Here is a 17,170-nt window from a genome sequence, read left to right on the forward strand (position 1 = left end):
GCTAGACCATTTTAATCCAGTCTATAGGTTTTGCTAGAACACTTAAGTCTGCAACTGTGGTATTATGTTTAAATATGTGGATTGGATATTACAGTCAGGAAAATAAAGCTGAGGCATGAGTGGAAAGCGGAGAGGGATGTGCTGCCGAGATTCCGGCCAGACGCTAACTTCTGGAGGGTGGGTAGCGTGGCGGTGTAGTTGTGGTGAGAACACTCTCATTGTGTGGGTCTCCCACACTTGAAACCCGGCGGAGGCGCGTTCAGAACCGTACGACTTCTCTCCACAACTTTTTAAGACCGGAAACGGCGAGTTTATCGTAAGGAGCAACGCCTCTAACCTAGGAGAGCTCTCTTCCTCCATCCCCACCCCTCCTCTTTTCGCTCTGCGTGTGTGCATTACTGATTCCAGCCTTTCGTTCATTATACAGTCCAAATGAAAGGGCAGAAAGTGGGAAGTCTCAGGTCGCAGGGACGAAGAACTGCCAGGAAGTCCACAAAGAGGAAATAATTTATTTCTGGGGGAAAGAATGAGAGTGTGGCTGACGAACAGCACTTGATGAAGTGGCAGGACGACATGTGTTGGCTGCGTTTTGGGACAGTGGCGGGCTTTCAGATAGTTGGACGTGCCGGAGTTTTGATGATATTTTCAGTCCTGTAATCCTGCTGATATGCTTTTGCCCCTCACTGCTGGTGATAATTGTATCTGGATGCCTTGCTTACACGTTGGATCTTGCAACCTTGTGAGCGATAGTTCTTTGCGATCTTGGTGATAGTTCCGCACATACTACAGCCAGTAACATTTACGCACCTTGCAATATTAGTGCTTTCTGATTTTGGTTGGTGATTGATTATTTGCTTTGCAACTTTTTTTTGTTGTTGCACGCTTTGCCTTCTTGGTAGCTGCTTATTTGCATTTTTGGTGGTGGTTTCAATTCTTGCGGTTTGGTGCATGAGTTTATCTGTACTGCTGGCGGTCAAGGTGGCGGGAGGGTGGAGTGGCGGTGCAGGGCTCACGATGGCCCAAGGAAGCATTTGGCGGGGATGTTGCAAGCTGTCTCGCAAGAGCAAGGTGTCGAAGACAGAAAGCCGGAGTGTCCGTTCCAACCTGTTGCAGGACAAGCCGGTGCGTCGACACGCCGACAACCGGCTTAAGACCACCAAGTACTCGCTGCTCTCCTTCCTCCCCAAGAACCTCTTTGAGCAGTTCCACCGTTTCGCCAACGTCTACTTCGTCTTCATCGCCCTGCTGAACTTTGTGCCTGTCGTCGGGGCGTTCCAGCCCGAGCTAGCCCTGGCTCCCGTAGTCTTCATCCTCGCAGTGACCGCATTCAAAGACCTGTGGGAGGACTACAGGAGGTACAGGTCCGACCAGGAGATCAATCACATGGACTGCCTCATCTACTGCAGGTACTTGTCTCAGCAAGAGAAAGCAGGTGTCCAAATCACTCTACAACATTGTGCTCACTTACAGCTTAGTGCAGGCCCTTCGGCCCACGATGTTGTGCCGACCCTTTAAACAAAGATCCATCAAACCCTTTGTTTCCACATAACTCTCGTTCTTACTGTCATTCCTTGTGTCTACCTAAATTTTTCTCAAATGCCCCTAAATGTATGTCTCTACCACCACTCATGGCAAGGTAGTCTACGCACCTCCCACTCTGTAAAGTACTTAACCCCTATAATTCGTCCATTCATCTTAAAAATATGCCCCGAGTGTAAGACTTAACTGCCCTGGGGCAAATGTCTCTAGTTATCCAGATGATCTATTCCATCATATCATCTTGTACATCTCTTCTCATCATCATTCAGTCCAAAGAGAAAAACCCTAGCTGGCTCAACCTATCTTCATAAAACATTCCCTCTCAATCTATGGAGCATCCTGGATCCATGTCTTCTCTGGACCGTTAATAGTACAGAAATTAATGCGGCTATAGAAAGAGAAGTGATCAAAAGTAGTTCTTGTTTAGAATTGAATGCATTCGAAAATGGCGAGTTTTAGATGTATAGGCTTTCTGAACTGAAATACCTTTAAAAATACAGGTACACCTTTGGGTACAAATACTGCACTGAGAACTAATACTTTTAAAAACACCTGTATTTCTAAAATAGGTATAATGTTGGAACATTATATATTATTATAATCATATATTTCTTACTATTTTTGAATACCTTTATTTCCAAAACAAGTGTAATAATAACGGTATTTTTTAAATAATTATTTTAAGTATCTGTATTTCTCAAGGAATATTATTCTGGAGTTACCTGTATTTCTAAAGGGGTGTGCTAATGACATACCTGTATTGCTAAAGGAATATTAACATGTCATTTCTGCTCTGGAAAGAAAGTCTGGCTATGCACTCAAAACTATCCATTTTATCGCCTTGTGCACCTCTATCAAGTCACCCGTCATTCTCCTTCACAGGATGAATGTATTGTATTCCTAAATCAGGTGAAAATTTGGAATATCAGTATTCCTAAGTAATATATAATTAAACACACTTTGGAAAGAATGGCGTTCAAAAGATTGCTTTAAAATTACAAGTGTTTCAAAATTGTACCTATTTTAAAAGTATAGACATTCCAGATTAATACTGCTTTAGAAATACAGATAATTCCATAATTAAACCTATTTTAACCATCCAGGTCTTTGAAAATAGTATAAAAATACCAGTGTTTCAAAATTATATGTTATTTAGGTATTGAAAATAGCGGAAAGTTGGGTTGCGTGGATTTCATTCTAAACCATTCCCAACTAACACTGGCTTAAAAATAGTTATGTTTTAGAAGTACAAGTATTCTCAAATGCTACTTCAGGTATCTAGATTTTGTTTGCATAATTAATCCTACTTTTGCAATATAAGTATTACAAAATGATGTTGAAATCTTGCAATTTTAAATCAGTTTTTTTCAAATATCCATATTTTCAAAAAAAAACAATTGATCTGGAATGGCTACATTGCAAAGGCAGAATTCCTTCAGAACATCTGTTTTTTAAAAAATAGATGAATTCTGAGATTACACTTGTTTCAAAGCTTTGGGTTTTCCAAAGTTATACTTCCTGTGAAAGTAAGGGCATTGCCAAGTTAGTTGCTGTTTAGGAATCTGGTTTTGCAGATTTGCAACAATATAGGAAATATATTTGTAAGGAATATGAGAAGTAATACTGCTTCAGAATTGCAGTTGTTCTAAAATAATATATCCTGAATATGTGTGTATTCAAAACTTCACAGCTGTTGTTGAAATGTGGTCATTCTGAAACTAATACTGTTTTAAGCATTCTACAACTTGGTAATTTAGGATTTGGAAATTAATACTAATAGAAAGAAATACTGTTCTTTCTCTGAGAACTTTATTTTGATGGATTTGGTGTAATGATGAAACATTTTTCATTTTGACTCCCTGCATATCAAGGGAGTAGTGAAAATATACATGTAGTATAATTAATAGCTTGATGGAAAAAGAAAGGCAGATATTTGAAAAATGATATGTTTGTAAAATATATGAGAGACAATAATTTTTATATTTAAGTTTGCAGACATTCAAAACAAACTTTATATGCTTATTTGTGCCTTAATATTGCAAGGATTTTGAGAGGTCTTTACCAAGCCATATTACTGCAGCTAGAAGAATATATTATTTCCTTGATGCCTCAAAACTGGGTTCAAGATCTGCATGTAACAGATGATTTTGTTACATGGCTATTTCAGTTTGTTTATAACCTTCACTAATTGCAAGTCCTGGGGGTGGAAATTAATCTTGAGTGCTATTTGAAACAACTGCTTATAAATGGCAGGAGCTGATATTACAAAGGAAATAAACATTAGGCTCTGTGTATAAATGACAGACGATCTTGTGCTACCAGTTCTGTACCTGTGCCAGTGGCAACATTCTGTCCCTTCGATGGTTCACTGCTGCTTCACGTCACAATGGGACCCTCGTCTACCTCAGTCATTTTTAACAAAGTGATTTGGTTGGTGTGCTTTAGACATAGCTTTATATGAGTAGGTTCAGAGGTTTCAGAAGTACATTTAATGTCAGAGAAATGTATACAATATACATCCAGAAATGCTTTTTTCTTCACAACCATCCACGGAAGCAGAGGAGTGCCCCGAAGAATGGACGACAGTTAAATGTTGGAACCCCAAAGTCTCCCCCCCCCCAGCTCCCCCATCCCGCGTCTAAGCAGCAGCAAGCAACAATACACCCTCCCCCCACCAGCAAAAAAAAGCATCGGCACCCGCCACTGAGCACTCGAGTGAGCAAAGCAACTGCAAAGACACAGACTTTCTAATAAGGGAGAAAGAGGTGTCTCCGTTTTCACGGTGAGCTGGGAGACATAACAAACAACTCGCTGATTTATGACGTTAAAAGTCCACCACATCACTTTTCTCGAGCTCTGCACCCAAAGATGACGAGTCTCTGGGCATGCAGCTGCAGATATGCCGGCTCCCCCTGATAACACACGGGCCTCTTGCCGTGACAGCGACCTTCGATCCACCGGTCTTCAGAACCTCGAGTTCCCAGCTTCCAAATCCGAGTCGGACTCTTAGGCCGAGCCTTTGGTGTGCCAAACAACAGCCAATCATGAAATCTCGAGAGCGGGCCCCATTCCCACAAAGAATCGCAGTTAGTGTGTAACTCCAGGTCAGGGTCTTCAAAAGAACCCTGAAAGGGAAAAGTAAAGAGATTAAAGATGGAAATAGAGCTGTTTCCGAAGATACAAGCAGAGGAGTGGCTGTTTAGCGCCATCATCACTCCACTCCACCTCCAGATCATCTTGTCAGTTAGATATGTCAGAGCAAGTTAGATATGGCCCTTTGTGGCTAAAGGGATCAGGGGGTATGGAGAGAAAGCAGGTACAGGGCTCTGAGTTGGATGATCATACTGAATGGTGGTGCAGGCTTGAAGGGCCGAATGGCCTACTCCTGCACCTATTTTCCATGTTTCTATGTTTCTATGTCATTTTAGTAAATGGATCAAAATGTATTGCAGGCTTTTCAAGGAAAGTTATTTGGATATAGGTTCTCTTTTTTTTCTAACTGCCAATTTTTCATAGATTTATACAGTCATACAACACAAATGAAGGCCCTTTGGCCCAACTTATGAATACAAACAGGGAGCCTACTTATGCTAATCATATTTGCCTGCTTTTGGCCTATATCTCCTTAAACCTTTCCTATTGATGTACCTGTCTAAATGACTTTTAAATATTGTAATTGTACCTCCATCTTGGCAGCTTCTGCATAGAATAAAGTAAGCCCTGAAGATCACCTTGAAACCCTTCCCCTTTCACTTTAACCTTATGCCTTCTGGTTTTAGATTCCCCTATCCTGTAAAAGGACTGTGACTACCTACCCTGCGTATGGTCTTCGCTCTATACTGGTCATGTCTCTTCTCCACTTTCAGCCCAGAGGCTGGGTTTTGGCCCAAAACATCAACAATTTCTTTCCTCCCACCATCCTGCTCAATCTGCCGGGTTTTTAGCACCTGGAAACCTATCAAATGTTGAAAGCCCTTGTTAGAGTGGTTGTGGAAAGGATGTTTCCTATGGCGGGGGGCATCCATTTAGAACGGAGTTGAAGAAGCATTTCTTCAGCCAGAAAGTGGTGAATCTGTGGAATTTGTTGCCACAGGCAGCTGTGGAGGCCAAGTCATTGGCTATACTTAAGGCAGAGGTTGATAAGATTCTTGATTAGTCAGAGCATTAGGGTTACGAGGAGAAGGCGGGAGATTGGGGCTTAGAGGGAAACAGATCAGCCATGATGGAATGGCACAGACTCAATGGGCCTGGTGGCCTAATTCTGCTCTTATATCTTACGGTTTCTTCCCGCAAATTATTACTGCACCATCTAGTTTAATCCCTCACTTCCTATAAAGTAGTGATGAGAAGTGCACAGGGTACTCCAAATGTGGCCTGATCGGTGATTTGTACAACTGTAACATGAGGTTCCAACTCCTAAGCTAAATTCCATCAGCCATTCTCTTGCATAATTCTCAGATAATCTAGGTCCTGTTGTAAACTTGGACAACCATATTCGCTGCTCAAATTTTGGTACTATCTGCAAACTTACTGAACATGACATCTTCAGCATCTTGTGTGTACAGTATACCACGAGTAATCTGCACTGATCCCTGCGGCATGCCATTGATTAGAGGTCTCCAGTCTGAAGAGCAACCCTCCACCACAAACACAAGAGATTGTGCAGGTGCTGGAAATCCAGAGTAACACACACAAAATGCTGGATGAACTCATCAGGTCAGGCAATGTCTATGGAGATGAATAAAGCATTGCCGGTTCAGCGTGAGACCTTTCATCATCTTTTGACCAGTCTCTCTCCCCCTCGCACGCTGCTTGCTGAAGGATGGTGCTGCAGTCTTGTGTATTGGGGGAGGCTTAATCAACGCAGTTTGTGCTCTGGACTCTAGTTCATGTGGTCTCTGGTTACTCCTTTGCTATTTTGAGCGATTTTGCACGGGGCAGGATGGCTCTGCGGCCTACGAATGGCACAGTACGAAATTGAACTAACCTGAACATTCTTAGACTGGTTCAATGAATTTGCGTTTTGATGTTTTATATTGTGTTTTATTTTTACTTGTATTTTGCCTTTTTGTGTGATTTGCTATTTTTTTTTTCGTGTTGAATGTTTGATGCTTGAATGGGGTCCATGGTGTTTATTCAGTTCATGGCTGTCTGTGGGAAGATGAACCTTAGGGTTGTATTTTGCATACATACTTTGATGACAAATGTACTTTGAGTCTTTGAATCGAGACCACAGCCATTTTTGCCTCCTACCACCCAGCCAATTTTGTTTCCAATTTTCTTGCTCTTCTTGGGTCTCAAGTATTTTCATCTTCCAGACCAGACTATCACACAAGACTCCGTCAAAGGCTTTGCTAAAAGTCCATGTAAGTAGGATCTACTGCCCCTGCCCTCATCAGTTCTCTTGGTCATCTCCTCAAAAGTCTGAATGAAAATTTGTGAGTCAAAATTTCTCATGAACAAAGCCATGCTAATTGTCTGATCACTCTGCAACTTTACAAATACAAACAAATTGGTCCCTCACAATCCCTTCCAGTGACTTTCTCACCATCTCACTGGCTGCAGTTCCATGATTTGTCCTTGCAACTCCTCTTAAGTAAAGGCACATTTTAGCTATCCAATTTTCTGCTACCTCACTTTAGGCTAAGGAAGATACAAATATCTCTGTTAAGGCTCCAGCAATCTCATCTCTTGCCTGTCACAAAATCTACAAAATTTATGGGGCTTTTGCTGGAAGTTGAGGACCTGTTTTAGAGGGAAAGGTTGAATAGGTTAAGATTTTATTCCCTGGGCTGTAGGAGAATGAGGGAAGACTTGATAGAGGTAAGCAAATTTATGAGGGGTATAAATAGTGTAAAGGCAAGCAGGCTTTTCCCAATGAGGTAGGATAAGGCAAGAAATAGGTCATGATTTAAGGGTGAAAGGTAAAATATTTAAGGTGAACTTCAATCAGAAGCTGGTTTGAAGTTGTCCATGGAAGTGGTGGATATAGGTTTGATTGCAACATTTAAAAGAAGTATAGACAAGTACACGGATGGGTGGGGTATGGAGGGCTGTGGTCAAGAGTGTTGGTCAGTGGGACCTGGCAGAATGATAGTTTGGCACAGACTAAGTGGTCTGTTTCTGCTATAGTGCTCTATGACACTTTCCAGGACTACTACTGGTCAGGCCACAGGGATTTTTTTCCTCCTTTATGTTCTTCAAGACCATCTAAACCCCCTCCTTCGAATTGTCAATATATTTCAGGATGCAAGTTTTTTTCTCTGAACTCACTAGCTTCTGTCATTTTTCACAGTGAGGGATACTCATTCAAAACCTCTATGGCTCCAAATGTAGATGACCACACTGATCTTTAATCGGACCTACTCGCTCTCTAGTTGCCTTAATATACTTGCAGAATCTCTTTGGATCCTCCTTTCTAATATCTGCCAGGCATATCTCAGGGCTCTTTTTCACTCTGAATTTTCTTCTCAAACGCACACTTTCATCTCCCTCCTCAAAGGATCTGTTTGATCCCAGCTGCCTATTCTTGACACATGCTTCCTTTTTCCAGAGCCTCAATATTAGTCATAAATAAGGGTTCCCTAATCCTTGCTCTGGACTTCAGCAGGAATATACTGGTTCTGAACTCTCCTGATCTCACTTGTAAAACCCTACTTGCCAGGTAGTCTATTGCTTGCTGACAGTTTCTCCTAATCAATTATTGGATGTTTCTGTCTCATGCCATCAAAATTAGCCCAATTGAAGACTTAAATTAATGGATTCATCCTACCTTATTTTCCATAACTATCTAATGTATACCAGGAAGACCAATATAGAGTAATGTGGAATTAACAAGGCATATTTTAATAGTTATTTTGTGCTGAAGTTTCACCGTTATTGTCCTGCTCCATCTGAATCGGCTCAAGAGGTTCAGTGGGTAGAGTTAGCACCTTGGCTGACCTAGAATTGGAAAAGCGAAGGTTTGTAGGTCTGAAAGAAGTCACAGAGGTGTTGTGGAGTTGGGCAGCAGCCCCGGAGAAAAGCAGATAATGTGAGTTAGGATGTAGGCAGAAGAATACCCAATGGGTTTGGGGTTTACTGTAGTAGAGAGAAGAGGAAAAGGGTTAACATGTGAAGAGCATTTGATATCTCTCGGTCTACTCACTGGAGTTTAGAAGAATGAGAGGTATTGCATTGAATCTTGTCAAATATTGAATAGCCTAGATAGAGTGGATATAGCAGGAGAGGAAGTCCAGGATTGGAGGGCACAACCTCAGAATACAAGGACGTCCCTTTCAAACAGGAATAAGGAGGAATTTCTTTAGCCAGAGGGTGATTAATCTGTGCATTTCATTGCAACAATCAGGCTGTACAGGCCAAGTCATTGGTTATACTTGAAATGGAGGTTGACAGATTCTTGATTAGTAAGTGTTTCAAAGGTTCTGGGGAGAATGTAGGAGAATGGAATTGAGAGGGATAATAAATCAACCATGATGGAATAGCGGAACAAACTCGATTGGTTGAATGGAGTAATTCCGATCCGATGTGTTACGGTTCCTGCGGTAACACTGTTTATAAAGTAGTCAAGGATACAACATAATAGAGTAGGTGATAGAGCTGCTTATTGCACACTCACCGGAGACCCCAGTTCCACCCTGTCCTCTGGCGCTTTCTTCTATTGGTCATTCCAGAAACTTCCATCGCGGTGTTCTGCAACATCACAGATTAGTATTGGTTTATTATTAGCACGTGTACTGAGATACAGCGAAAAGCTTTCTGTTCTGGATGCCATCACACATCGAGGTGGTCAGAAGAATGCAGGATGTGGAACCAGGGAGGTGCAGTTTATCAAGTGCAAAGGCCACAGTCAGGTAGATCGAAAGATCAAAAGTTCATCCTTTGGCACAAATGTGGTCCATTTGAGAGTCTGGTAACCATGGGGAAAAGAGCTGCCCTTGAGCCTGGTAGCACGTGCCTTCAGGCTTTTGTACGTTCTGCCCGATGAGGGAGGGGAAAACAGGCAATGACTGCGATGGGTGAGGTGCTCGACTATGTTGGCTGCTTTCCAGACAGTGGCAAGTGTACTTGGTGTCAATGGAGGGGATGCTGATTTGCATATTGCACTAATCTGTGTTCGCAAGTCTGTAGTTGCTTGTGGTTTTGGACAGAGCAGTTGCCACACCAAAATGCAACGCATTCAGATAGGATGCTTTCCCTGGTGCATCTGTTTCATCTAAATGTGCTATTCGCATGCATGGGAGGTGCACCATGAATCAGATAAATAACCCAATAACTAGTATAATGGCACATGTGATGGGACTGTACAGATTTTAATCTGTCCCCACCTGGCAAGGACTCTTACATCATTTGCATAGTGGTTGAATCCATTAACTTGCTGAAGGCCAGATGATTTGCTAGCTTGTTTCTGGGGAGGTTGAAGCTTGGTCAGTTTCTTTTCAGTTCTTCCTTCTGCAGGTGCCACACTGGGCTCTTTGCCCACTTATGCTTTGGTAGGGTTTGATTCAAGAAGGCAACAGCTTTCATCCCCAGGCATTGCTCAAAGCTGCGCCTGCCAGAAAGTTTATTTGAGTTTTTGAATGAAATAATAAAAAGCTTTTCAAGAACTCACAGCAAACAGAGCAGATGTCGCCCATATGGGATTCGGGGATCAGCTCCGTCATTCAGATGGTCAATCTGTACTTGCCTTGCCATTTTGGAGTGGTGGATGGTTGGGAGGGATTTGGAAGGGATATGATCCAGGTGCAGGTAGTTGGGACGAGGCAGAAGATCAGCCTGGCATGGACTAGATGAGTGAAAGTGTCTGTTTCTGTGCAGTAGTACTCTGTGACTATGACTGTCTGTGCTGTATTATTCAGTGACTTGAGAACACATAACACCAGGCTCACGGACAGCTTCTATCATAATCTGTTAATCAGACTCCTGAACAGACCTCTTGTCTGCTGAATATGAACACTTGATCTCCCAGTCTACCTTTACAAAGTATCTGTCTACCTTAACCTTCCTCTGTAACGATAGTACAATATTCTGCAATTTGTTTTACTTTTTATTACTTTGATGTGCTTCTGCATGGAATGATCAGTCTGGCTAGCGCACAAACAAAATCTTTTAGTCTATCTTGGTACATGTGATAATAAACCAGCACCAATATCGGGCAGAGAATTTCATGGCTTTATGATCCCATGAGGGAAGAAATACCTCCTAATCTAAGTGGAAGATCCCTCATTCTGAAGCTACAGCCTTGGATTCCCTCATGTGGTGAAATATCCTGTTAGCGCACCATCGCGATGAGAATTTTCAAATAACCCGTGGCTTAAAAATAGGAAATTAAATGGACTCCTTTAGAATGTAGTCCTTTCCCAGAAACGAGTGACTCTTTAGTGTAGAATGAACATCAGTCTGTTACATTATATACATGCAAGTATGATAGGAATAATTATGTGAACCAAAATACTTAACCGCCAATTAAATACTGGTTTAAGTAAGAAGTAAACTCAGTATCGTTTTTATTTTGTCAAAGATAGTGGTGTGCAGCTATAGAGGCCTGCTTAGAGAAATACTGCTTTTGTAAGCATAATGGTTTTTGGAGCATTTTGAGAAGGTGACATCAAATTGAGTCAAAGCATTGCTGTTGAGTGACAATGTCCTACTTGCTGCTTACCCACAAAGAAGGAAAGTTATCAATTCCAGACTTTAAGGGTAGAGGACACACTGAAAAGTGAAATGTGGTCAAGTGGTTAAGCTGCTCAGATTTCAAGCGAGGGCATATGGTTTCAAGATAAGGGCCGTTGATATAAAATGAAAGGGTGTAGGAATTTCTTTGCATAGTGGGTGGTGAATCGATGTGGTTCTCTACTCCACTGGGTTGTGGAGATGAAATCATTGTGGAATGGAACGGTAGCGTAATAATGCTTTACAGTGCCAGCGGCTCAGGTTTAATTCCAACCACTGTCTGTAAGGTGGTTGCATGTTCTCCCCATGATCGCATAGTTACCTCCAGGCATTCCCGTTTCCTGTCACACCCTAGAGATATACAGGTTAGTAGGTTAATTGGTCACTTTGTTGTATTTGGGCAGCGTGGGCTCATTGGTCTGGAAGGGCTTGTTAGAGTGATGTATCTTTAAATAAAAATGTGGTAACATGGTTAGAAGTATATGGTTTAAGTTGTGATAGATTTTTTTTTTTGAAAGTTTCGGGAGTTGAGGGTATTGAACCGGCACAGAGAAATAGAGCCATCACAGATCAACACGCAAAATACTGGAAGAACTTGGCAGGACAGGCAGCAGCTATGGAAGGAAATAAATAGTTGACATTTTGGGGCAAGACACTTCAAGGGTCTCAGTTTCAAGTGTCAACTGTTTATTCTTCTCCATAGCTGCTGCCTAACTTGCTGAGTTTCTCCAGCATTTTGTGTGTTGATCTGGATTTACAGCGTCTGCAGAATCTCTTGTGTTTATGACCAGCGCAGATCAGGAGTTTACTTTTACTTTCTTGTGATGTCCATTCATTGTAACACTTGACTTTTGAGAAGCTGCTCCTTTATGGTACTTTTACAAAATGGTACATCCTTCTCTGTTTATCGGGCCACGGATCCCTGACAAGGTATTGGCTTGACCACCTACTGCATGCAACATGAAGCAGAGACTTTGTGCTTCCGTGTGGCTGCCATTTCTGTAGACTGCAATAAAGTATTGTCCGAGCCTTGCCCTGCGATTTGCTTATTCGTGGGGGATAGGGATTGAACCCTAATCTTTCTTGCACACATATTGGTCTTCCTTCATCACTCTCCTTCCTTTTGAAACTTTCAATACTTATATGATGATGGATTTCTCTTGGTTATTTTTCAGAATGTTAGTATTGGGCAGTCAATATACATTATTATAAAATAATAGAAGGACAATGGCAAATGAAATTGAATTTTGACAACTGCTAAATATAGAAGGGGGAGGTAGAATTGCATGTAAAGTCTATCCAGGCTGTGCTCTCTTCCTGCCACTGCCATAGGGAAGGAGGTATATGTTCCTTAGGTCCCAAACCACCAGGTTCAGGAAAAATTATTACTTTTCAACCATCAGGCTCCTGAATCAATGCAGATAACCTCACTCACCTCAAAACTGAACTGATTGCACAACCTATAGATGCACCAGCAACCTTACAGCTCTTTGAGGAAGTAAAAACCAGGATAGATAAAGAAGAATCAGTGGATGTTATGTACTTGGATTTTTACACGGCCTTTGAAAAGGTGACACACATAAGGCTGCCTAACAGGATAGGAGTCCATTGTATTACAGAAAAGATGCTAGCACAGAAAGAGGATTGGCTGATTGGCCGGAGGCAAAGAGTGGGAATAAAGGGAACCTTTTCTGGTTGGCCGCTGATGACTAGTGGTGTTTTGCAGGAGCTGGTGTTGGGACAGCATCTTTTTATGTTACACAGTATGTCAGTGATTTGGATGACAGAATGGATGGCTTTGTGGGAAATACTAACTCTGGTGGAGAGGCAGGTAGTGTTGAGGAAGCAGTGAGGCTGTAGAAGGATTTAGGAAAATGAGGAGAATGGGGCAAAATGACAGATGGAGTATGGTGTTGGGAGGTGTATGGTCATGCATTTTGGTAAACGTAAACTATTTTCTAAATGGTGAGAAAATTCAAAAATCTAAGGTGCAGAGAAACTTTGCAAGTCCTCATGCAGGGTTGCCTAAAGGTTAACTTGAAGGTTGTGTTAGTGGTTGAGGAAGGTAAATGCACTGTTAACATTCATTTTGAGAGGACTAGAATATAGAAGCAAAAATATAAGGCTGAGGCTTTATAAAGCACTGGTGAGGCCTCATTTAGAGGACAGTATTGTGAACTGTTTTGGCCCCCTTATCTCAGAAAGGATGTGTTAATATTGGAAAAGGTTCAAAGAAGGTTCATGCAAATGATTCTGGGAATGAAAGAGTTTTCGTATGAGGAGCATTTGGTGGCTCTGGGCCTATACTCGCTGGAATTTAGAAAAATGAGGGGAGATCTTTTGAAACCTATTGAATGTTAAAAAGCCAAGATAACGTGAATATGGAGAGGATGTTTCCTATAGTTGGGGAGTCTAGGACCTATGGGCACAGACTCAGAGTAGAGGGACTTACATTTGGAACTGAGATGAAGAGGGACTTCTTCAGCCAGAGGTTGATGAATCAGTGGAATTCATTGCCTCAGCCAACTGTGGAGGCCAGGGTATTGGGTTGTATTTAAAGCAGAGGATCATAGGTTCTTGATCAGTCGGGGATTTGAAGGATATAGGGGAAAAAGCAGGAGAATGTAGTTAAGAAGGATAACAGATCAGCCATGATGAAATGGTGGACTGACTTGATAGGCCAAATGTCTTAACTTAAAGATGTTAACTCATATTGTCAGTATTATTTATTTACTTAAGTATTTATTATTATTGTTAATATTTTTTTTTCTCAGCTCAAGCTGGTAAAACCTGAGGTACGGACATAGCCAAGCACACTCATTTTTTAATTGCTAGGAAGTTTCGAATTATTCCAGTGGTGTTTAGTATTGTGGCTTTCTGTAGATTTACATAGATATTGCTGTGTATCCCTAATTGTTCAATGCTATTGTGTGGTGTCTTTGGGATGATACCAATTGTGGATATTACTATCGAGACAATGTGTACCCTGTTCATGTTCCGAAGTCTTTCAATTTTCTCTTTTAATTCAGCATATTTCTGGTGTTTTTCACTCACTTATTGATTTCTGTAAGTCACGTATGTTTATAATGGCTGTATCTCTTAAGTAAGTTGTTCTTGTTTGTTTATCCTGTAATATTATATCCAGATGGCTATTATGGATTGTCCTGTCTGTAATAACAGATCGGTCATTATATAATTTGTGGGGTTCTGACTCAGAAACTGGAACAGGCTTGTATTTATAGTAAGGTATGGTTTCCTTTATGAGTTTGTATTTTAAAGCAAGAGTTTGATGAATGATGTTTGTCACTTGATTGTTGTTATTGTTATTTGTATTTGTACAGATTGTCTTCCTCAGTCTTTGTGTGTATTTTTTCACTGATTCTATTTTGTACTTCCTTGTTCTACTTTGAATGCCTGCTACAAGAAAATGAACCTCAAGGTAGTACATGAGGACTACTTTGAGGCAGGACCTATGGAAAAAAGTAAACAGTTGACATTTCAGGGTGAGACCAGGGATGTCTCGGCCCAAAATGTCAACTGTTAACTCATTTCCGAAGATGCTGCCTGACCTGCTGAGTTCCTCCAGCATTTTGTGTGTGTTACTTGGATTTCCAGCATCTACAGATATTCTTGTGTTTGGGACAACGTGAAAGACCTGTTTCCTTGCTGTAAAACTATATGATTCTAATGACAAACATAAAATGTTTCAAATAGGAAGTAAAAATAAGTAATACACATACTGCTGGACTAGATTTCAAATATTTTTTTTAAACTACAGTACTTAAAAGATGAAAACAGCACCATTAGGTCCAGCATTTGTCTGTCCCTAACTTGAGCCAGGTGGCTTACTGGATCGTTTCCCGCCACTGTCTCTGTAAGGAGTTTGTACGTTCTCCCCATGACAGGTTTCCTCTGGTTGCTCCAGTTTCTACCCACTTTCCAAAGAACGTAGGGGTTAGTAGATTAACAACTCACAGGGGTGTAATTGGGTGGCATGTGCTCTTGAGCAGAAGGACCTGTTATTGTACTGTATCTCTAATTAATGATGTAAATGAGATTTGTTAAGATTCGGCCATATTGCTTTGGTCACGCTTGCTCGCACTAGGTACGGGTGGCAAGTTTTCTTCCCCAGGAGACATTGCTGGGTTTAATAACTAACAGAAGTTTCATGATCAATGTTACTTTTGCAATGCTAATTTATTGATGCAACTGAGCTTAAAGTTGGCAGTTGCTGTGGAGGGATTTGACCAAGTCTGCAGATAATTAGTATAGGTTTCTGGATTAATGGCATAGCTTCGTGATCGTTGTGCTCCCATTTCCAATGAAGAGAGCTGAAAAACACTCAGAGTCTTATGTACCATATTCATGTGGGCGGACAGTGTTGTGTTGCAATGCTTCCCTGTGGATTTCTCTCAGATGTTACATTTCAGGTTGTTGCCAGCTAGGAGACAAGTGAGGCCAATCAGACTGAAGAATAGTTAATAAGAAGGTAAGGCACTAGATCAGGTGCACAGAATGATACCAGAATCAGATTCAGAATTAGGTTTATTGTCACTAACTTAACGGTGTGAAATTGTTCTTTTGTGGCAGCAGTATAGAACAGGCATTATAAATTATTGTTACAATAACAATACATGCATGCATACAAAGTTCAAAGTAAATTTATTATCAAGTTATATAAGTCACTATATACAACCTTAAGATTCATTTTCTTGTGAGTTTACACAATAAATCTATAGAATAATAGCCACAACAGAATCAGGGAAAGACTGCCCAATAGGGCATTCAACCAGAGTGCAGAAGACACCAAACGCTGCAAATACAAAAAGAAAACAACGGTAATAAATAATAAATATCAAGAACATGAGATGAAGAGGTCTTCAAAGGGAGTCCGTTGGTTGTGGGAACATTTCAATGATGGGGCAAGTGAAGTTGAGTGAATTTACCCCCTTTGGTCTAAGAGGCTGATGCTTGAGGGGTAATAACTGTTCGTGAACCAGGTGGTGTGAGTCCTGAGGCTCTTGTGTTCTCCCTGATGGCAGCAGTGAGGAAAGAGCATGTCATGGGCGATGGAGGTCCCTGATGATGGATGCTGTTTGCTGGTGACGTGTTCCATGTGGATGTTGTTCAGTGATTGTGAGGGTTTTACCTGTGATGTACTGGGCCGTATTAACTGCTTTTCATACGATTTTCCATTCAGGGGCATTGGTGTTTACATACCAGGCTGTGATGCAGCCAGTCAACGTACTCTCCACTGCCCATCTATAGAAGCTTGTCAAAGTTTTAGATGCAATGCCTAATCTCCACAAACCCCTGAGGAAGTACAGGCACTGCTGTGATTTCTTCATAAATTGCACTTGCATGCTGGGCCCAGGACAGGTCCTCTGAAATAACACCTAGGAACTTAAAATTGCTAACCCTCTCCACCTCTGATCCTCCGATGAGGACAGGTTCATGGACCTGTGGTTTCTGTCTCCTGAAGTCCAATTAGCAACTTGGTCTTTCTGACATCGAGTAAGAGGGTGTCATTATGACACCACTCAGCCAGATTTTCCATCTCCCTCCTATATGTTGATTCATTACCACCTTTGATTCGGCCGACAACATTTGCAGACTTGAATATGGCATTGGAGCTGTGTTTATCTACAGTCATAAGTGTAAAGTAAGTAGATCAGGGGATTAAGCAAAGGGCCTTGTGATGTACCTATGCTGTTGGGGATTATACAGCATACGGTACTGTGCAAATGTCTTGGGCATGTGTAAAAATAAATCTGAAAAGTGAAGATTCTTCCAAAAATATCAAACAAAAAGAGCAGTAAAAGACAAAATCAAATCAATATTTGGTGTGATCACCCTTTTAAACTGCATCAGTTGTCTTAGGTACACTGTTGTTCAGTTTTATAAGAAAATCACTTAAATTTATCCAAGCATCTTGCAGAACTTGCCACAGATCTTCTGC

At 41.3% G+C, this 17,170-nt stretch overlaps 1 protein-coding gene across 1 annotated transcript in view; it reads left to right on the plus strand.

The window, feature by feature from the left end:
- The first annotated feature begins 374 nt into the window (after positions 1 to 374).
- Positions 375 to 17,170, plus strand: part of atp10a (ATPase phospholipid transporting 10A) — a 229,342-nt gene continuing 212,546 nt past the window's right edge. The window contains exon 1 of the mRNA XM_059963855.1: positions 375 to 1,406. Within this exon, the coding sequence (XP_059819838.1) occupies positions 949 to 1,406 (458 nt within the window). The 5' untranslated portion in view covers positions 375 to 948. The remainder of the gene's footprint in view (positions 1,407 to 17,170) is intronic.

The sequence above is a fragment of the Hypanus sabinus genome, chromosome 3 (assembly GCF_030144855.1).
Source record: "Hypanus sabinus isolate sHypSab1 chromosome 3, sHypSab1.hap1, whole genome shotgun sequence".
In the NCBI taxonomy this organism is placed as follows: Eukaryota; Metazoa; Chordata; class Chondrichthyes; order Myliobatiformes; family Dasyatidae; genus Hypanus; species Hypanus sabinus.